The 22,821-nt window shown below is 45.0% G+C and overlaps 1 protein-coding gene across 1 annotated transcript; it reads left to right on the forward strand.

Annotated features, from left to right (window-relative positions):
• The first annotated feature begins 1,790 nt into the window (after positions 1-1,790).
• Positions 1,791-17,814, forward strand: LOC118774327 (cationic amino acid transporter 3-like). Its single transcript, XM_036523620.1, has 12 exons — positions 1,791-1,888; positions 9,775-10,225; positions 10,609-10,770; positions 10,906-11,077; positions 11,313-11,431; positions 11,806-12,028; positions 12,399-12,538; positions 12,750-12,852; positions 13,338-13,561; positions 14,157-14,323; positions 14,681-14,789; positions 15,234-17,814. The coding sequence occupies exons 2-12, from the start codon at positions 9,859-9,861 to the stop codon at positions 15,377-15,379; spliced, it is 1,932 nt and encodes a 643-aa protein (XP_036379513.1). The 5' UTR covers positions 1,791-1,888; positions 9,775-9,858; the 3' UTR covers positions 15,380-17,814.
• Positions 17,815-22,821: the final 5,007 nt, after the last annotated feature.

Genomic DNA, 22,821 nt, shown 5'->3' on the forward strand with positions numbered 1-22,821 from the left:
AATATGATACGATAGGAGGCAGCTTAATCATATTTTTGTTTTTTCGTCCACAAATTTAAATGCCAGTTTAACTAGGAAGAAATCAAGTTCCACATTCCAGAGTGAGACATGCATGAAACCATGATTTGCCATTAAAATAGGAAGTGATAAGTGAACAAAAATGCAGTTTGGTGTGGAGCCCATATGTGGCTTCCCAGCTATCTGCAAGACAGGGAAGGCCATTGGTAAGTACACCTCTACATTTCAGTGGTAAAATATTATAAAAGCCATGCAAACATCCTATAGCAGCATGCAGGAAATATGCCCCTACAAGAGTGAGCCACTACCCATGAAGGAGAAATCTAACCTAAACTCTTAGAAGACAATGAAATTATAAATTATTATCCACAATGCAGTGGGCCAAGCATTGTTTAGACAAAAACTGCATGTACATTACCTCTGCAATGTACAAGGAAATGGCCATTATTTATGACCTATGACCTATGAGTCCAATTATTCCTTGGAGACCTGGCTGGGCACAATGTGTTCAGTCTATGTGAAGGCATGTCAAAGGGTCTCAATTACAAAAGGCAATGACATGATCAAATGGGATCTTAGGTTAAAAAAAAATCAGGAGGGTCTTATAGTTCCTCCAAACTTCAAACATGGGTAATACACATACCTCTCCGACATGATTACTCTCTGTGAAAATGACATTTTGTGTTGGCAATCTTCAGTTCAGCCCAGCTAAGGGCTCAAAGGGCATCTGAGTGAGCATGTCAGAAATAATCAAAAGGTCACATTCTGGGAGACTATGAACCCTAGTAGGACAGAGGCCCCTCGCCCTTGTAGGATATGGGCTATTAATTCAGTCATTGCCATCTGAGCCATCTTAACACCTCATGATTGACTATTTCCACCACCAAAAATGAACTGAAGGAGGGTGAAAATGGCTAACATGTTTGATGAAAAGTTCATCAGTTTTATGCAACACATTCAATGTGATGGTGTTATTAAATGCATGGGCAACTCCCAGGCTGTGCAAGTTTATGTAAACACAGCACTAGCAGAGGATTTTAATGACTTGCCTAACACACATACTAATTATGTTTATGTGATATTAACAGGAATATTCACATATCCCGACCGCGACGACTCATGTAAAGAGTTTATTTCAATAACCATAGCTCTAATAAGAAAGTATGCTGGTTGTGCCAAAACAGAACAAGACGTGGGATATTCCTCAATTGCCACACATACCTATGGGAATATCACTCCTTGAGGCTAAATTTATAGGCTACGTCAGCGGATGCTCAGTGATTTGCAGGGAATCTTGGGTAGTAATTTACCCCATAGCTACCTGCTATGGCTAACAAAAATCTCGCATTGTTTGGGCGACAAGGAGACAGTTGATAGCCATGAACTATTTTGCAGAATTGCCACGAAAACAACATAATCGAAGGCAAAGGCAAGCATCCTCTGAGCTGTACAGTATAATTAGCAGGAAAATTCATCCTGTAGCCAACTACATTTATTCGGGATACGCATACCCTGATTGTTGCGTATACGTGAATATTAGCGGTGGTCGCATATCATGATACGTGTAAACACTTTATTCGGGATGTGATCGTAAGTAAGCTAACGTACAGAACGTTACCGTGCATACGGCGATCAAGTAAACGCTGAGCGCGGTGTGGTTGGTTGCTCGGATTTCACCTCTTTGTGAATGGAATAGTTTACGTCTCAGGGAAATCATTGGTTACAAACCTCTGATGCGACAACGCCCATATATGACGCGCAAGCGAGTCTTCAGCTACTTAGCCCGCTACGTCTCTCATTTTCCGTTTGGGTGTATTCGCTGTTTCTTCTCTCTTCGCCAGCGTTCACTGGATCGTTCGGCTTCTATAAGGTAAAAAAAAAATCACATTGTCGTTTGTCCTTTGTCATCTGACATTGTAAAATACCGAAAGACAGCTAAATAAATTCTCACATTGGCAGTTTATGTCGAGTTAGATAGCATCCGTTTTACTACTACTACTCGGAGGATGCTGACGCAATTCTGATTCGAGTGTGATCACACATACTTACGCGGGGGGAGTACATTAACTAGCAAATAGTATATTGAATTAAACATGGGAAATAGTAGAGCAATGGCCTTAACAAAATAAAATATATTGGATATCTTAACTGGAATGGTTAGCTAAGTTAACGTAGACAGTTAATCATCAGGTTAGGCATTCAGTTATGTTAACTTGTAGACTATTGTTTTGCTACAGCTACTTGGCTGCCAAATTCGCGACAATCGCATACATAGTCTAGCTAACAACCTAGTTAGCTGATGTTAACAGGTACGTATTTTTGATTATAACTAATTTAACCGGTTTGCTAATCTATGAACAAGAGACTCATAATACAGTGGATTTACGTCATTGGTGAGATCGCTATCTGATTGTGTACGTTTTAGGCATCGCTGGCCACGTTGTCTGAATTATTCTGCAGGTGGTTAGTTTTTTTTAAAAATATAATTTTATAATTTAAGATATTGTTCACAGTAGCTGGCTAGCTATCGTATATTGCTAGTCTTTATATACACTAGCTATATTAGCTAGTCTACTATACCGTATCAGTTTGTTGCTAACGGAAGATTAACTAAGTAATCAGCATTCATTCAAACACGTTATAAATCGGAAATAAATAAATCGGACAAAAACATTTTTTACAGTTCTTCATGGTTTCGGAGTTTCTTTCATCTTACGGTTCTCTGGTTAGCTATTTTGCATCACAATAAAGCTAGCCCTAATGCGAGTATGCCCGCGCTGTAGGCAGTACTGCCTTACGCTGGGAAGCGTGTGGTTGCATCATCTTCTCTCAAGCTCGGCTAGAGTGTCCTCTACACAGAATACGAGCGTAAGACAATCTTAGACAACACTGTTTCTATCATTTAATATTAGTGCTGGATGCTTGGCATGTTTGAATGACTGTATTATTTTTGTTTCTCGCTGGCTAAGCATCTGGGTTCAAGTTTTCAGTATAGCCTACAAGGTTACCAGGTAAACTGAAACGGCTCTTTTGGCGTTAGAGACCACATATGTTTGGAATGTGTGTTAGGTTATGCATTTTCTTCCTACTCACACATCATCCACATATTTAAGTGAGTCTCTTATTTAGTGTCATCCGTTGTCACCAAGTTTAAAGAATGGATAATGAAGGGAATAAAACGGAGGATCGGACCAACGGACACGGGACGGGTAGAGTGAATCATGCAGTATGAGTGGCCTGTGTCCTTGCCACTCGGTTCTCGAGTTCGTCTTCTCTTTGAAAGGTGTGTTGTATCGTATGTGATAAACATCAGTTTGATAATTTTTTTTTCTAAACAGCTGCTGCTCTGCAGGTAAGAGTGTTGTGGAATTGAGACATTCATCTTTCTGTGGCATAGGTGGGGGTACGAATGGGTAATTTCAAAGCATGTTTATGACAGGATTGGGTAACAGCCAAGGTTAGACTCCTACCTGCATCGCACACCCTTAGGATGTTTGAGCAGGGCGGAGGTGCATTTTTCTCAAGGGCGAGTATTCATGAAAACCAACCTGTTGATTGTGCGGTTGACGCCATGGCAAAGTGACACCAAGATCGCACCAAACAAATTTTTACAAACCGGTTGGCTACCAGACTGTGCCAGGACCCCTCCATGTCCTTGTCTGCATCCTTTTTCCTCTTACGGCCAGCAAATGAATACGCAAGGACATATCTGCAAGCTGCTAGGGAAATGAGCGGTTGGTCAGCCCTCTTCCTGCAGATGTTTCATAATCGTGTGTAGGGTTCCATTTTGCGTTCTGAACATTCTGTTGCAACAGCTGGTTATTAAGTAACCGTGACCTGAGAGTCACATGATGTACCCCTTTATTGCGTCCAGAATGGCACATCTTCTGCAAGCCAACCTTAGGGGCCAGACAGCCACTCAGATTTGCATGTTGGTGTTCAAGCATTTGTCCTTGAAACATAAGCAGGCAAACATTTTACGCTTAACTTTGATAAAATGGCACCATATGCAGATATTGATTATATTTTTATTTTCAGTTTCCCCAAAAAAATGTCCAGCTACTTTAACTGCATGAATTACTGATAGAATAGGCAAAAATCAGTTGCGGTTAAATTAAGAATTACTTGTGACCCCACTCATTAAATGGAATATGGCTGTGAGTTTTACCCTATTTGTCCCAGGCAGACCATCTGTGAAATGGATAAAGGAGTTGTTGTCTGCGTGCACATGTCACATGTGCTCCAAGATGTCATTTTCAAGTGAGCATGAGGTCAGACTGTGCGATTTTGAGCCTGCGAGATAGATGCTGAACAGAAGCACATCCCAGGGAGATGGGAGTTCACTGCTGTCAGGCAGTACGGTTTCTTGGTCCTGCTTGCAGGTCAGGTGATCTCGCAAGTCCACTTTAATTACGATCTAAAGGATTAAATAGTCAAATGCCTGGGCCTAGCGTGTGGCACGCAGGGTCTGAAGCAGGGTTTTCCATTCCCAGATGCCACATGTGGCTTTCTTTCCAGACAGTTATTATGAATATGGTGAGTGTAGTGTGTGTCTGCTGGCTCCTCCGGTTTCAAATGGCTGATGTAACCATGGGAACTGAGTCCCAAATGCCAGAACCTACCATTCCAAATAGAGCATTTGGTTCCCACTCTCTAAGATTTCGAATCTATAGTCAAAATTCTAGCCTGTGTTGACAGGCTTCTGTGAACTCCATTCTAGCTGCAGCACGGTGTGGTATGCTACTCAAGAAGTAAAAACAAAAAAAGGGAAAGAATGAATTTAGAGCTCCTATTATTGGGATCAGAATAAAATGCTTGAAGCTACTCAGCCCGTTTTTGATAAAAGGTGTTTGTGTTTGGAGTTAAACCCCCTCAGCTAGTAGTTGAAAGTGCTGCGCTGCGTGATTAGGGCTCCATGTTTCCTGAGTAGGCCAGTGCGTTACATTTGATGATGCAGAAGTGAAGCAATGTCCTTGCCTTTTACCAGCAGCCAACATGTATGCTTGTTTCAGAGTTGTGGAAAATGAGCAATGTATTTTTTTGTTGCTCAGTGATTTTTTTTTTTTTGTTGCAACAAGTGTTTTCTTTTAGCATTCAGATGATTTGATTTGTTTGATACTGTAACTTATTTTGTGAAAGGTGTGCAATGTCAATCCAGTTCCATTTTGCTGTTTGAAAACTGTTGCATAGCAGATCCTCAAGGGCCCCTAGGGATATTTACCTTCACCCATGCTCCCCTCTTCTGGAAATGGGTCAGTGTTCATACCTCCAGGAAGTGGCTTGCGGGTGGCTTGCGGTGAAGGGGGATTTACAACGTAGCTTTGTGAAGGTGTGTTGCAACAGCCAAAAGAGGGTACAACATGACTAACAAAAGACAGCTTAAGTGGTTGGAACGGAGTTGCAGATCCTTTTAAAAATAGCCAAGCCCTGGCTGAGGCAAAAAAAAAACAAGAGGAGGGAGATGAGAAGCTGTATGTGAGGGTTAGCTGTTTGCGAGATGGGACGGATTCCCCTTATCCCTCATTCTCATGTGCGGATAGGGTTGGGGACGCTAAGCTAGGAGACAGAAGACGGGCGAAGGTGCTTAAGTAATTATTGCTCATCCACGTCTCTGGCGGCCCCTTCCAGGCAGCCTGTACATGTTTTTTTCCTTCCTCGTTGCAGAGCAGCACAGGAAGTCTCTGATCACACTCGTAAACAATGTGGGTACCACCCCGTATCAGAGCGGATGTCCATGCCACCTCAGACTTTGGTGACAGCTTCGCCGACTTTACCTTACATTATTGTCATTTAGCAGACGCTCTTATCAAGAGCAACTTACTTAGCTTACGGGTTTTTTTACATGTTATACAGCTGGATATTTACTGAGGCAGTTCTGGGTTAAGTACCTTGCCTGACGATACAACAGCAGTGCCCCAGCAGGGAGTCAGACTGGCAACCTTTTAGTTATGAGCCCTGCTCCTTACCACTATGCTACACTGCCATGGCTTGTGTTTTTCTTCCACATTTGAGTGTTGCTTTCTATATTGCTCAGTTGTCACACATGCGTACTATGCTTGAGAGTGATGAGAGGGTCATTTCAGTCTCTTGTGTTGAGGTGCCTTTTGAATGAACATGAAAGTGTCTATGCCGGTGAGACTGCTTGCTGAAGGAGCAAAGTTCGGCCCAAGAACCCTTTTAGCACCGTGCCACCCGGGAGGTTTCCCATGGGAACCTTCGTGACGTCTGCACCCCGGCAGGGGACTGTAAAACCTTCACTCTCTCGGCGTCTCCGAGGTCCAGATTATCGCCCTATGTGCGTGAGGCTTTTAGAGGTTTAGTGCATTCCGTTCTGGGCGCATAGTGCGTGAGAAGAGAGGGGCGGCCCTGAGTCACCGGCGCTAATCCCCCTCGAGCTCTCCGTGAGGAGCTCCACGGGAGAGGTGCGCAGCGGGGCGCCGCTCACACTGCCAGAACTCAGACACGGTGATCTCTGTACCTTCAGCATGAGCGACAAAATTACAGGACAGCTTCCATGATGGTAGTTGTATGTTGTTACACCAGTGTAGATTAATTATACCACACAAAGAATTTTGCATTTGGTTGTTTAAATTTTGCCCTTTATTCATGTCAGCTGTTGCATTTCTAATTTCTATACAGTTATTAAAAGTATAAAAGAATGAGTGCTACTATTACTGCTAAGGAAACCACTGTAGTGTTCTGGGAGCTGGGTTCGCCAGTTGAAGAACTGTGGATTTGGCCCATGTGGAGCTGTGCCAAGAGGGGCTGAGGGTTCTTTTCCCTTTAATGCTGGAAGCATCGGATCATGAATTTTGAATGCATTTCCTTTTTGATCTTCCAACTTTCTGTCCACTAAAACCCCATACATTGCAGCCTTGAGCCCTGGAAGGCTTTGGGATTCAGATATCCTCTGTTTTTTCCACAGTAAAGATGGCTATAGGAGCTAGCCTGGTGATGGAAGCTGAAGTCGTTCGACCTGCACTTAAAAATACAGGCGTGTGTCTGTTGATGGTAGAGAGGATGACGTCAGCTGCTTTTTCTTTCTGAACCTTCAGAGGAAGGTTGTGGTGCAACACTGGCAGAAGCAACACTGGCAGAAGCACAAACGTGTTATTTTTTCCGTTGCGATCATGAGCACGTTCTTGGGTGGTTGCGCACTGCACTCCGAATCTGCTGAGTTTGGGCTTTGTCTTCAGAGGTAGTGCCCTCATTGTCAACATAAAGTTCTCTTATCTTTTAGAGGGGGGTTAATATACCTTGTGTATAAACCTCCTAACATAGCCGTGTGTGAGTTGGCCCTCGCACTCACCACAGGGTCCAGCGTTTAGTGGTCACCTATTCTCCGCTGAGGTATGCAAAGCCGATTCAGGGATGAACGAAGCCTTTGTGAGATCTGTAGGTCTGAGATGGAGCTTTGAGCCGAGTTGGCTGCAGCAGATCTGCCTGGCAGACTGGAGCACTCTACCTCCCCCCGTTCAGGACGAGCTGCCCTGACCGGGCCTGACTAGACTTGCATGGCTTCTCGAGAAGAGAAACCTGGAGAAACCTGATTACACGGATGGTGGCAACATTTGTGGTGTGGATCCGCCTGTCTGGTCTTTGCATTGTGTTGTTCGTTGACTCCTGTGTTGGAGATCTGTGTGTGTGTGTGTGTGTGTGTGTGTGTGTGTGTGTGTGTGTGTGTGTGTGTGTGTGTGTGTGTGTGTGTGTGTGTGTGTGTGTGTGTGTGCGTGCGCGTGCGTGCGCACACTTTCATTTTCCTGCATGCATTCTGTCTTGGAATTGCACGCTGTCATTTGTTGTATCATCTGTCCACCACATTAAAGATTAATTGGCTTCTCTTGTCAGAGGGCCTTTGCTCGCATTTTCCATTCCCGCTTGGCTCTCCCACGCTACTTGGGCCAACTCAGGCGGCTCCTTACTCTCTCTTTTTCACTGGCCTTTCATTCTTCGTGTTCTCTTTTTTTCATCACCTTTTCCTCCTTCCAGAGTTCACCGCTTGTGGGGCAGATTGCTGGTAAAGCTCAGGCCCAGAGACAGGCTGGAGAAGTTTATTTTGGGTGACTTCATGCTGGCCGCTGTAGTCTTTCAGAACTCCTGCTCTTAATTTAGTGTCACTCTGGCTGTTTTTTCCACTACAGTAACATGTTATTTCATTGTGCCCCCCATTCATTTGGGATTGATGATAGAGGAAAACAGTGACAGTGAGTCTTAACTGACTGCAGCCAGGGAGGCAACCTTTTGCGGGTGAACAAACTCTGTCGCTGATGGTAGAGAGCTTTATCAGGTGGGGCCCTGCTAAGGGGAGAGAATGTTGTACACAGGCAGCCTCACAGTTCCAAAGTTTCTGTCCTTGAGCTTGTATTGGCCCGTCCCTCTGCAATTACAGAGTGAAACAATTTGGGCATTATGATTTCACTCTGCAAAGATAAGAGAGGCCTCAATGCTGATGTTTGGATACTCTGCAAATACATTACAATCTCCATAGATGGGGGCTGAACGTCGGAGAAAGCAAGCGCTCACCCTTGACTTTTGAGGGAAGTGCTATCACGCTGAGTTCATTGATAAGAGCTCTCTGTAGTACTGTCTCTTGTTTGAATGTCTGACATTTGCATTTAATCTACAGACATGCAATTTAAAAATAGCCTTGCCTGACGTCAAATGCTCTCCCAGCTCATCACCTCTTTGACTCACACTCTCTTTTAGAAATGTGTGTGTGCATGTATGTCTGTCTGTGCCTGTGTGTGTATGTGTCTGTGTGCATGTGTGCACACACGACTCTTGGTGTGTGTGCAGGTCCATTTGCCGTTGACCGCTCACACTCCACTGAGCTGTGTATAATGAGTGTCATTGCCTTGTGACTCCTTCATGGAGGAAATTTCATTTCACAGCCTGACACTGCTGAATACACATTCCTTCCTTGGGCGTGATACCTGCTTATTACTGGGCCATTGATGCCTCACACTAATGCAATGCTTGTGGAAAGCATGAAAAATGGTCATCAGAAACGGGCTAGAATACTTGGAATAAAGTTTCCAGGGTAGCCACAGTAAACCCAGGAATGTGACGAGTGGAACCAAGGTGAACCTCCTCAGCTTTCAGTCTTGATTCCCCTGGCCATCTGTGTGACTCCTCTTTATTTTGTTACCGGTAGTAAATTTTGTGAAAATGGGGGATTGATGGGTTTTGTGCAAGAGATGGGTCTTATTGAGAAATGTGGCTGGTTGTTCTCTTCAGGTGGTAGCGTGGTTATGTGATGTAAAGGGATTTAAAAAGGTGGATTGTGAAATAGAATGATATGGTCATTGCCCAGATAGGATAACACCTTCCCAAGAAATTGAGGATTACGTGCTGTGTGTTTCACTGTTCTGGGAACAGAGAGATCTACAGCATTTTCCTGGAGGAAGGACCTGCTGAATCATGTCTATGTGACTGTTCCCTGATGCACACACATGTGGCAGTGTAGCATAGTGGTAATGAGTAGGGCTTGTAACTGGAAGGTTGCTGGTTCAATTTTCCACTAGGGCACAGCTGTTGTACCCAGGGGAAAGGTACTTAGCCCACAACTGCGTCAGTAAATATCCAGCTGTATAGATGGACAACATGTAAAAAAACTGTAACCTGTGTAAGTTGCTCTGGTTAAGAGCATCTGTTAAATGACATTAATGTAATATTGTTAGCATGTTACATTACATATTAATGTAATATTGTAATGTAACATGCTAACTCTCCCTTCTGAACCCCCCTTCTCTCCAGGTACATTCCCACTCTCTGCCTCTCGCTGCACCAGCTCTCAGTTCTTCTTGTGGCACCGCACTCCCTCCTCCAGACGCCCTCACCATGGTCGACAAAATATCCTCCCTCGGCAAAATGTTGCTGCGCCGCCGCATTCTAAACTGCGCCGAAGAGGAGACCCCGTTCTCCCGCTGCCTCTCCACGCTGGACCTCATTGCCCTGGGCGTGGGCTCCACGCTGGGGGCCGGGGTGTACGTGCTCGCCGGTGAGGTGGCCCGTGAGAAGGCCGGCCCCGCCATCGTGCTCTGCTTCTTCATCGCTGCCCTCTCGTCCGTGCTCGCCGGCCTGTGCTACGCCGAGTTCGGCGCCCGCGTGCCCAAGACGGGCTCGGCCTACCTCTACAGCTATGTGACGGTGGGCGAGATCTGGGCCTTCATCACGGGCTGGAACCTCATCCTTTCTTATGTCATCGGTGAGTCGGCGGGAGGGAGCGGGGCACAGGGCGGAGCTCATGGCTGACAGGGTGATAGTGTAGCATAGAGATAAGGAGCTTGACTTGTAACCGAAAGGTTTCCAGTTTGATTCCCCACTCGGGGGGCTACTGTTGTAGCCTTGGGCAAGGTACTTAACCCAGAATTGTCTCAGTAAACATCCAGCTGTATAAATGGTTAACATGTAAAAAAAACATTGTAACCTACGTAATTCCCTCTGAATAAGAGCATCTGGAAATTGCCAGTAATATAATGTAATTACAGGTTGCTGCGTTGTTTTCAGAGGGCTTTTGGGAGCATGCTTAAAATGCAGATGAGCACTGTGCTTAATTTTAACAAATCCCTCCTGCCCCCCTTTTATCAGGTACAGCCAGTGTGGCCCGGGCATGGAGTTCCACCTTTGATAACCTGGTGGAGCAGAAGATCTCCAGCTTCTTCAAGGCCTCCATGTCCATGAAGGTCTCCGGGAAAGTGCTGGCTGAATACCCGGACCTCTTCGCTCTCATCCTGGTCCTGTTGCTTACTGGTGAGAACCCTCCCTCCCCCAAGCTTAAATAACACCACAGACTTCAATGCAGCTGCCAGCTGCATCTCGTCCAGAATGATGTGCTCGTTGCATGGGGGTAACTGTGTGGGCACTCTCCTGTCTCTTCTCTCTCAGGTTTGCTGGCGTTCGGCGTGAGTGAGTCGGCGCTGGTGAACAAGATCTTCACGGGGGTCAACCTGGTGGTGCTGGGCTTTGTCATTATCTCTGGCTTTGTGAAGGGAGACGCCAGCAACTGGAACCTCACTACAGAGGACTTCATTAACATGACCAACATCACTGATCCGAAGTGAGTCTCACGGGCAAAGCCCTCCCTCATTTGACGGGTTGATCTGTTGAGATTACGCCTAACTTTGGAATTGTTGGATAGCAACTATAGTCTTGCATTATTAGCTGCTGTTGTGATTCTGGAGTCCCGTAAAAAGAGCTTGAGCTCTTGGGTGCTGGGTTTGCTTTGATCAGAGTTATGCACTAGAAAATAAGTGACCTCCTTTTCTCACATGCTGTTTGTGTCTCTTATTCAGAGCCATAGAGAAGCAGTTTGGAAGTGGCGGTTTCGCTCCGTTCGGGTTCAGCGGGATCCTGTCAGGCGCTGCCACTTGCTTCTACGCTTTCGTGGGCTTTGACTGCATTGCCACCACAAGTAGGTCACTCTTGCGTCACTGTGCACACTCACGCAGGTTAACGTTCAGATCTGAACAGAGGAAACAGTCACCGCAGCACAAGACTTACAGGTTAACAGAAGCGAAGTCATTTCTCAACTCGGTGAATCTGTCCATTAAATGTTAACAGGAATAGCACTCCACAGCCGCTCGTGCTAACCTGGCCATTACATTAAATTCATTTAGCAGGTGCTCTTATCCAGAGTGACTTCCGGCACAACAACGTAAGAGTGTCCATTCAAGTTGAATGAGCAACAGTGTCAGCCCAGGCTAATGACACTTTCATAACAGTGAGTGTGAGCACAGACCAGTGAGTGTGACCGCTAACATGCCCCCCCCCCCATGCCCTTACCAGGCGAGGAGGCGAAGAACCCCATGCGCTCCATCCCCATTGGCATCGTGGCCTCGCTGCTCATCTGCTTCTTCGCCTACTTCGGCGTGTCGGCCGCCCTCACGCTCATGATGCCGTACTACAGCTTGAATACCCAGAGCCCGCTGCCCGAGGCCTTCAGCTATGTGGGCTGGGGTCCGGCCCGCTACATCGTGGCTGTGGGCTCGCTCTGCGCGCTCTCCACCAGGTGAGAGACCTTTCCACTGCTGGAAACCCCCCCCCCCACCACCCACCACCCACCCCTTTCCCCCGCCAAACTTGCTGTGCAGGAGTAGTTGTGACAAACGGTCTCTCTCTACATTACGTTACATTACATTACACTAATTTAGCAGACCCTCTTATCCAAAGCGACTTTTGCCACAATAGAACATAAGTGCATCCATTCGAGTTAAACGAGCAACAGTGTCAGACCAGGCTAACGACACTCCCAGACCAGTGAGTGTGACCATAACACTACACAAGTTAACTTGTGGTAGGGCTTGAGTAATCTGACTAGGACAATAGAACATGAGTCCGTGAGTGTATTCATTGAAGTCTCTGTCTCCCCCTCTTCCCAGTCTGCTGGGCTCCATGTTCCCCATGCCCCGGGTCATCTACGCCATGGCGGAGGACGGCCTGCTTTTCCGCTTCCTGTCGCGCGTGAACGAGAAGACCAAGACGCCTCTGCTGGCCACCATCGCATCCGGCTGTGTGGCAGGTGAGGCTGCACTCGGCTGCCTGTCTGCATGGTGAAGGATGACACAGGGGTGTTGTCTGTAAATCCATGAGTACAAATATTGAGGTGCTTTGTGTCCCTCCATTAACAATACATTCAGAATGAATTGTATTGCCAGTGGCCTCATCTGTGTGTATGTGTTCTCATATCAGTGATGGGTTAACTCTTTCTGGTTTCTCTCTTCCCCCCATAGCGCTGATGGCTTTCCTCTTTGATCTTGCTGCACTGGTGGACCTGATGTCAATTGGTACCCTGCTGGCCTACTCTCTGGTAGCTGTGTGTGTGCTTATCCTAAGGTGGGTGAAGGTGACGTAGAACACACGCAATCCCTGACACCCAACCAGCCAATAACGTTCACATAGCCACAAATGGGCAATCATATCTGACACACACACACACACACACACACACACACACACAGACTGTTGTGTTAATCACAAGTTAATGCAAAAACATAGTGTATCATTTTTAAGATAAAGGAGACCATTTTTAATTTCTCATGCCATAGCAGACAGTTCGGAAAATTCTCATTCTTCTCATCACATTCCAGCTCAGTACCACAGCTCATTTGTTCTGCCTAGTTGGTTTAGTGGAGGTGAATGTGGTCGGTCTGGGCAGCACTTTGTTGTTGTGGTTAAGGTTCTTAACCTACTTTTTAAATGTCACCATCATGTTGAGAACCCAAGTGGACTTTCCACTAGTTCCAGTAAACCCTTTTCCTGAATATGGTATCGCAAAGGGTTGTCATGCCTACACAATGACTGTACTTCATTCTCTGCAGGTACCAGCCGGGCAGCCTCAATTCAGCCAGTCAGAGTGAGAAGCTGATGGAGCTGGGGGAAAAGGCGGCCATGACGGGGGGCGACAGCGGGGATGAGGACAGCCCGGGGATGGAGACCCGGCCCCTGAAGGAGAGGTTCTGCTGGAGGCTTCTGTTGATACCCAGCTGTGACTCCCCCACCAAGACTTCCGGCACCATCGTCTACATCACCACTGCGATCATCTGTGAGTGAATGCCTCGCTGTCTCTCTCGCTCTCTTTATCTTTCCCTCTCTCCCGTGCTCACTCTCTCTACTTCTTGCTCTCAATTGCTCTCTCTGTCTCTTTCCCTCACTCTCACTCTGAATCTTGCTTTCTTGCTCTCTCTCTCTTTTTCTCTGTTCCCCCCATCCTCTCTCACTTCACTTGGTTTGGTTTCAGGAAGTGTATTGCTGAAACACTAGCAACACACCTCTTCCTCTTTCCTCGTGCCCTGCGCTTCTGTTAAAAGAACACATCAGTTTTAAGCACAGCAGAAGAGCACCAGGTACACCTGTAGACATGGGCAGGTCCACTGTTGACAAACGCTGCATATCTCTTGGATATGTGCAGACTTCTGCAAACAAAGGCACGCACGCACTGTGTTTGGTCTTTGTTATACTGAACACACAGGGTGTCGTGACTGGCTGTGGCAGAAGACGCCCCCACCCCCCAGGCACCTCAGCCTGGTAGTATGAGCCAGCGCTCTGCTGTTGGATGATAACTCTCTCTCTCTCTCTCTCTCTCTCTCTCTCTCTCTCTCTCTCTCTCTCTCTCTCCGTCTCTGTCTCTCTCTCCGCAGCAACGCTCTTCACGCTGCTGTGCGTGGTGCTGGCGGTGTGGTCGGCGGAGGTGGTCGAGGGCCGGCCCGTGTGGGTGACCGTGTGCGTGCTCCTCGCCCTCTTCTCCTTCCTCTGCATAGTGGTCATCTGGAGGCAGCCTGAGAGCAAGGAGGCGCTCACCTTCAAGGTACGCTCACCTTCCAGCCGCTCGGGAGCGAGCTCGCCCTGCTCACAGCGGCGGGGCGCGGGCCTGGGCCTTCCTTCTGCAGCTTTGCTTTAATGAGTTAACATTCTCTAGAATGCTAAATTGTCATTTAGCACACGCTCTTACCCAGAGCAACTTACATAGGTTACAATTTTACATATTATCTTTCATACAGATAGATACTTACTTAGGCAATTTTGGGTTAAGTACTTTGCCCAGGGGTACAACAGCAGTGCCCCAGTTGGAAATTGAACCGGCAACCCTTTAGTTACAAGCCCAAATCATTACTGCTGTACCATACTGATGCTGGGGAGTTAACCTTCTGTATACTCTCTGCAGGTACCTCTGCTCCCTGTGCTGCCCCTGGTGAGCATTTTTGTCAATGTCTACCTCATGATGCAGCTGGACCTGGCTACCTGGTGTCGCTTCGCTGTGTGGATGGGCATCGGTGAGTGGGCTACGCTTCCTTGGGGAACACTCCCTGTCCTTTTTTCTGTTCAGGATACCTCACTCTAATAAACCATCATGTCATGAATCCAGACCCAGCCAAGTCTGCTCTACTTGTCTGTTATTGTCTAACATGGACTTATGAAATAAAATGGAGTCAGTTGGTATTTGAATGATTACATTGCATTACATTGCATTCATTTAGCAGACACTCTTATCCAGAGTGACTTCCAGCACAATAGAATGTAAGTGTATCCATTCAAGTTGAATGAGCAACAGTGTCAGACCAGTGGGAGTCAGATAAGTGTTATTTTTGTTCCACATTATGATTATTTTTGTGCATTATGCCCATTTGATTACATTAGTGAGACACAGTTTGTTGCAATGACTGTTTATTTGACTATATTGAAATAGTCATCTGTTTTCCCTCCCTTTCTCCAACCAGGCTTCCTGATCTATTTCGCCTATGGGATATGGAACAGCACTGAGGGTGGCAGCAGCTCTTCCCAAAAGTATGAGCCTGCCCTCCGAGCAAAGAGCCCTATCTACCTCGGTGAGGACGAGAGTGAGGTGGAAGGCATCACCCCTTGAGATGAGGGGTTTGGGAGGAGGGAGCACCCCCCCTCCCCGCCTTCCATCTGATACACTCCCACAGACATCCTGTATCTTGAAGACTTGAGAGTTCGACAGGGCTGCTTCTCTGCATTCTCTGATTGTGTACTTCATTTTGGGCACTCCAAAGGCTGATTTTAAAATCCTTCAAGTATTTAAAAAGAATATTAATTAAAGCAATACCAAAATGTATTTATTAATGGTGCAGTTGTGCTGGTGCCCAGGTTTGATGGTCCAGGTGGGAGCAGGGGGCCTCGGCCTTTGGGTTCTAAGTCAGTAGTCGGAAGCACTGCTGGAGCTGGCAGCTGTGTGGCTCAGCCCCCGTTGCCTACAGGGTATCCTTGTTCCTGTGAGTGTACAATCAGTGTTTCCCCCTCGCCCACGTATTGGAACGCACAAGCACACTGTCTGGCTGTACCAAGGAGACGGTCTGAAGGACCAGATTCCCTCTCGGTTCTCTGTGCTTCGTGCAGTAAGATGTGTGCTGCTTGCTCGAGGGACTTTCCAGTTTTGCCCCTGTTGAAATGTGTTCCTTATTTTTATTAAATGGTAATTCAAAAAGTAGTAAGAAAAAAAATATCAATTTTGTATGACAGTGGTATTTTTTTAATGTTACATTTCCTGCAATGGCCTCTTTATTTATACAAAGACATGCATGTATATATTTTTAAATGTATATACAGTATATATTTATGGGAGAACTATTGAAAACCATTATCAGAGACTTGCAGCATTGGAAGCAATGTAATTTTGCACAGAATGACATCGCTTTGTAAATTTCATTGTGCGTCATCTCTGCTGATCTTGGTCGAATAGTGGAAAGTTCAGGGTACTCTCAAATAAGAGGTGAGATGAATTGGCTATTTTTGTAAGGTTATCCACTCAAAGATCTAATTTGCTGGATCATGTTGCTCAAATGTATGTTACATTGTTTATGTGTGGGGGAAGCTTTTGGGAGATTCTGGGTTTGTCTGAAGAGGACAGGGAGGGTAAGCCAGAGGGAGCATGGTGTGTCCTATTGTAAAGTGCATTTCTTTATAAATATGTACAGCTTTCATTAAATATTTTGAGATGTAGCTATAAAGACTTGATAGCTGTAGATATACTACACAGTTAACTCTCTGTATATATACATACCCATCTGTTAAACTAATGTTGTTACATGTTTTCCTAATGAAGCAGACTCTGTAGGAGTTGCACACAAAGAGCTAGATGCCAGGTTTTACTGTTAGAAAGGTATCCCAGCACTGCTGTTTTAGCGTTGATAGGAAAGCCATCAACTGATCTATGAAAAAGCTGAAGGATTTGTATCATTGCTGACTCATGCGTTACCTTTAGGCATGAACATCTGTGATAATGACTAGTCATTGCACAGGCTATTTTTTTAGTTTCCATTGAAACGTACTGTACGTGGCACCTTATTGAGGGCGACAGTAGTTTTTAATGTGCTTTTGACTTCTAGAGAACTGTTTACTTCAGTGGTTTACTGCTGGTGTTCTGTTAGAGGAAGGATATAATGCTGTGGTATTGTGTTCTTTTTTTTTTCCCCGAGACATACAATAACCTCCGGAGGTTTTTGAAATGGCTTGCTGAGTGAACAGCTGGCATTTTTTGCACCTTTGGTGAGCGTGGCCGAGAGACTTAATTGGAGTCAGATGAGATCTAACAGTTTTTGGGGGTGGGGTGGGGGGTGGTTGGAGGGCAGGCTAATCATCTCTGCCTTTCTCGGAAATGGATGTGCGTTTAAACAGGACTCAGGAAGAAAAAATGCAGTTTCTCCCTGACATTCAGTAAAGGCTTATCTGGACCTCCCAGCAACAAACCACGCTAAGATTAGTATGAGCATGTGACTATTTGTGTGGTATGTGTCCACACGTCTTATTTTTCCCGACAATGCAATTGGGAGTGAAGGAAAGGAGATGAGTGGGAACAGTAACAGCCTTTCATAAGAGACTCATTTAACATGGTTAAACTTGGATTCTCAGCAATTTAGTGTGGGGGAGGACACTAGAGTACTTAAGAATGTGTGGTGTAATTAACATTTTGCTCCCTGAACTATTAGTAAATGTACATAGTGTGTACAGTGGTGTTTTTATTTTTATAATATGTTATACAGTGTTTATAATATATTATTTTTCATTTGGGCGGCTAATTTGTGCGGTAGGGTGCATTTTTATGTGTGTGCATTGTACCTATGTGTGTTACTGTCAAGCATAAAAGGTCCGATGTTTGTAGGCACAATTCGATTTCTTTTCAGTTTGACCTTCCTCTGCAGTAATTTTACAGCCTCTCATTTTGTCATCAGCTCAATGGCCAGTTCTGTGCTACATTAACTTTGGCTCACCAGTCGTATACTGCTGTGGTTACGTAGCCATTCTTTCTTTCATGTAACTCATTTTCATTTACTGTAAATATTCCTGTTGTATGTATTAATGAGCTGTTTTAAATGTTTTCATTTTTTTAATAAAATTCTCATCATTGAAATCAAGCGGATGATATCATTGTTTTTATTTGACACATAGGCCTTCTGATTAAACCTGATAACCAAACGGCTGATACTGGGGATTTATCTACAGATCATTTGCTTCAGCTGCGTGTTTTGCTAACTTTGGCTACCTGGGCATAAAAGCATTTGCTGCAGCTGAGCGCTGGGGTTAAATTGTCAAGCCTTGAGTTGCCATTATGTTAATTAATGCATGCACATTATTTTGATCAACTATAATCCGTGACGTGAAAGCTGGAGAATGGCAATGTGTAAACCTCAGCTCTTGTTCATTACTGAAAAATTAATGAAGAATTGCAAAGGTCAGGCCTTTCAGTGTGCTTAACACATGACATTCAGATGCCAGTGTTTTGGTAAAATTTTCCAGATTTTGATTTGTTTGCCTCCTTTCTTGTCCATGAACCAAAGCTTTAATTTCACAGTGGTAAGTAGCAAGAGAGCTCTATAATCCTCTTCCGTTACTGTTTCCTGTAGTACAAATATCTTGTACTGTGTAGATGAGGCGTCACGTGTTTTTCAGCCAACTTTACTAGTTATATGCTCCTGACCTCTAGTGGACAGAAATGAAAAGACATCTATGTACAATTACAAAGGAAACATTACACTGTTAAAATAGCCTACAGTCTTTATGAACCTGAGTAAGATAATGTGGCCTAATGAGATCACTGTAAATTGACAAATTGATATCAATACTATTACAAACATAAATGTGAAGAATAATGGAGAATACATGCTTTGTGTGTGTATATGCATGTGTGTGTGATTGTGAGCACATACATGTAATGAAACCTTGGAATAAATCATTTTTAACTATAAATGTAATCAGTCATGATGTGGTACAGATATTTCTAAAAACTGCTGTCGTCACAACCAGAGCAAGGTGGTGCTAATGAAAAACACATACTGCAAAAACGGTTTATTTTGCATTTATTTTATGTATGCAGGAAATATCTTTATTTACAACACAAGATCAAGAGTGGCTTTGCTTTACTCTCCAGAACAGCATTTTTACATTGGTACTTTACCATGAAACATTAATCATGACAAGGCTGATATCTGGTATTTGATAAAATGTTTACTGTATAACAATAAAAAACAATAAATAGCCCTTAAAAATGGTTAGGTAATGCCAGAACCAAAGTGTCCTCATCTGACAGTAGGTAATTTAGTCCCATAACCCATATCCTGGGGGCAAGTCTTTGTAGGTTTTTGGTCTTCTTGTTTTCTGAGCACAAAGTTCTTTGTTGTTATCATCGCAGTGGAGAGGCTTTTAAATACGGGTGGGGGCAGGAGATGGGAGGATGGATTTGGCTTCCCTGTGATCTTCATCCTCAGGTGCTCCAAATGTGATGCCTCTTTGCTGCTGCACCGCAGGAGGGGCAGTGGGGGCTTGTGGTCCTGCAGTTGTCTTTTTTCTGCTATGACCGACTCGGTGGAGGCTCCCTATCTGCATCCGCAGGAGACCCTGTTGGCCATAGCTCAGACTCGGCACAGAGGTCTTGGAAGAGGAGGAAGCTGAGTTTTTCTGGCAGGCACCTGTGCAGAAACAACAATTACAAATATTTACAGATGAACAATACTCAATTACATATATTTACAGTATTCGAGATGATAAGTCTGAGAGGTTTGTGTCATTTGAAGTAGATACTGAATTCATAACACAAAATGAGCTATATCTCAATTCGTCCTCACCTGAGGAGACTGACTCAAAGCTGAAGACTGGCTTGGGAATCTTAAATTCCTTAAATTGTTTGTTCTTGAGCAGGTTGGTTTTTCTGCAGGAGAACCCAAGTCTGGGAGGAAAATAAAACCAGAACTTGGGGAGCTCTGAGGATTCAGTAGCTGACACATTGTCAGGCTTACAGAAGGCAACAGTGGCCTCCTGCTCTGCGCTGAAGGACTTAGCCACAGCAGGGGCTTCACATGTCTTCTCAGGTGATGCTGATGGGAGCTTGATGTCCTCCGGCAGTTTGAACACAAAGTTCTTTACTGAAATGGACTCAGTGGACTTGGCTGAGGAAGCAGCACCAAAGCTGAAGGATGACTCTGGGGTCTCAACTGCTTTAGTCTTTTCTGCAAAAGAGCCAAACTCCTTGAAGGAGAATGTAAACAGTGGATCAGATTTCACTGCCTCAACACTGAAGGATGGCTTCAGGATCTCAGATTCCTCAGGTTTGTTCTTGGGCAGGTTGGTATTTCCTTCGGAGAACCCAAGTCGTGGAATAAACTTAGGGAGTTCTGGGGAGGATTGATTTGTCTGTGCTTTCCTGAGTGGACTGTTTGTTCCCACTTGGGTTTTCTTGTGGTTCTTGGTGTATGCTGACCAGGGATGGGAAGCATGTTGGTGAACTGAGCCCTCCGGCAGTTTGAACACAAAGTTCTTCGCTGAAATGTACTCAGTGGACTTGGCTGAGGAAGCAGCACCAAAGCTGAAGGATGGCTCTGGGGTCTCAACTGCATTGGTTTTCTCTGCAGGTTTTTCCTCAAAATAGCCACGATTGCTGAAGAACTCAAACAAGGTAGCAGGTTTCTCTGCCTCAACACTGTAGGATGGCTTGGGGGTCTTGGATTTCCCAGGTTTGTTCTTGGACGAGTTGGTGATGTTGAGGGACACTTCATTTGTAGGCATGACCTTGGGGAGTTCTGAGGAGGACTGATCAGTCTGGGCGTTCCTGGGTTTTTTGTTTTTTCCCACTTTGGTTGTGTTGTCCTTCCTGGTGTGTGCTGCACAGGGATGGGACACATGCTGGTGAGCTGAGTCTAGAGTGCCTAGTGGGTGATTCCAGAGCAAACATGAAACAGAGGGACAAAATATAAAATTAAGGCTATTTCATATACTTTGTTATACTCCGTTACCTGAAGAGGAAGATACATTATATATAGACACCCTGTTGGGCTTTTGTCAATGAAGTTGTAGCGAAATGTATTATTTGAGTCCTCTTCAACAGTGGAGTATCTGAATTAAATTATGATGAGTTACTAGAGGACACAATTGGGTATAAAAAAAAACTAAATTGAAAAAAAACAAAACCCACCTGTAGAGCTGGATTCAGGCACATTCTCAGGCTTATAGAAGGCAACAGTGGCTTGCTGTCCTGTGCTGATGGACTTATTCACAGCAGGGGTTTCACATGTCTTCCCAGGTGATGCTGATGGGAGCTTGATGTCCTCCGGCAGCTTGAACACAAAGTTCTTTGCTGAAATGGACTCAGTGGACTTGGCTGAGGAAACAGCACCAAAGCTGAAGGATGGCTTTGGGGTCTCAGCTGCATTGGTCTTTTCTGCAGATTTGTCTTCAAATAAGTCAAATTCACTGAAGGAAAATGTGAACAGGGGAGCATATTTCACTGCCTCAACACTGAAGGATGGCTTCAGGATCTCAGATTCCTCAGGTTTGTTCTTGGGTAGGTCGGTCTCACTGTGGGAGAACCCAAATCTAGGAGTAAACTTGGGGAGTTCTGAGGAGCATTGATTAGTCTGTGCATTCCTGAGTGATTTGTTTTTTCCCGCTTTGGTTCTGTTGTCCATGCTGGTGCGTGCTGCACTGAGACAGGAGACATGCTGGTGAGCTGAGTCTGGAGTGTCTAGTGGAAAACATGAAACAGAGAGAAAAAAACCCCACAAAATTAGAGTTATTTCTTATACTTTGTTTTACTTCATTTCCTGAGGCTGAAAATACATCACATATAGAAACATGTTAGGCTTTTGTCATTGAAGCTATAGTGAAATGTATTATTTGAGTTTTCATAAATAGAGGAATATCTGCTGTAAAATACGAGGACTTTCCAGAGGATAAAGTGTGGTAAAAAAAACTACAATGAAAATAAACAGAACTCACCTGCAGAGCTGGATTCAGACACATTCTCAGGCTTAAAGAAGGCAACAGTGGCCTCCTGCTCTGCGCTGATGGCCTTATTCACAGCAGGGGCTTCACATGTCTTCTCAGGTGATGCTGATGGGAGCTTGATGTCCTCCGGCAGTTTGAACACAAAGTTCTTCACTGAAATGGACTCAGTGGACTTGGCTGAGGAAGCAGCACCAAAGCTGAAGGATGGCTTTGGGGTCTCAACTGCACTGGTTTTCTCTGCAGGTTTTTCCTCTAAAGAGCCAAGCTTGCTGAAGAACTCAAACAAAGCAGCAGGTTTCTCTGCCTCAACACTGTAGGATGGCTTGGGGGTCTTGGATTTCCCAGGTTTGTTCTCAGGTGGGTTGGCGATGTTGAGGGAAACCTCATTTGTAGGCGCGACCTTGGGGAGTTCTGAGGAGGACTCATCAGTCTGGGCTTTACTGACTTTTTTGCTTTTTCCAACTTTGGTTGTGTTGTCCTTCCTGGTGTGTGCTGCACAGGGACAGGACACATGCTGGTGAGTTGAGTCTGGAGTGTCTAGTGTAAAACATTTTACAGAGGGGAAAAATACAAAATTAGGGTTATTACTTATACTTTGTTATACTCCATTACCTGAAGAGGAAGATACATTATATATAGACACCCTGTTGGGCTTTTGTCAATGAAGTTGTAGCGAAATGTATTATTTGAGTCCTTTTCAACAGTGGAGTATCTGAATTAAATTATGATGAGTTACTAGAGGACACAATTGGGTATAAAAAAAAACTAAATTGAAAATAAACAAAACCCACCTGTAGAGCTGGATTCAGGCACATTCTCAGGCTTATAGAAGGCAACAGTGGCTTGCTGTCCTGTGCTGATGGACTTATTCACAGCAGGGGTTTCACATGTCTTCCCAGGTGATGCTGATGGGAGCTTGATGTCCTCCGGCAGCTTGAACACAAAGTTCTTCGCTGAAATGGACTCAGTGGACTTGGCTGAGGAAACAGCACCAAAGCTGAAGGATGGCTTTGGGGTCTCAGCTGCATTGGTCTTTTCTGCAGATTTGTCTTCAAATAAGTCAAATTCACT

Source organism: Megalops cyprinoides, chromosome 3 (assembly GCF_013368585.1).
Source record: "Megalops cyprinoides isolate fMegCyp1 chromosome 3, fMegCyp1.pri, whole genome shotgun sequence".
Taxonomy (NCBI): Eukaryota; Metazoa; Chordata; class Actinopteri; order Elopiformes; family Megalopidae; genus Megalops; species Megalops cyprinoides.

What these genes read in the sequence shown, in the direction of transcription:
- LOC118774327 (XM_036523620.1), top strand. Translation starts at nt 9,859, where the DNA reads ATGGTCGACAAAATATCCTCCCTCGGCAAAATGTTGCTGCGCCGCCGC. An exon ending in CCTGGTCCTGTTGCTTACTG is followed by an intron (nt 10,771 to 10,905) that starts GTGAGAACCCTC and finishes CTTCTCTCTCAG; the next exon opens with GTTTGCTGGCGTTCGGCGTG. An exon ending in AGGAGGCGCTCACCTTCAAG is followed by an intron (nt 14,324 to 14,680) that starts GTACGCTCACCT and finishes TACTCTCTGCAG; the next exon opens with GTACCTCTGCTCCCTGTGCT.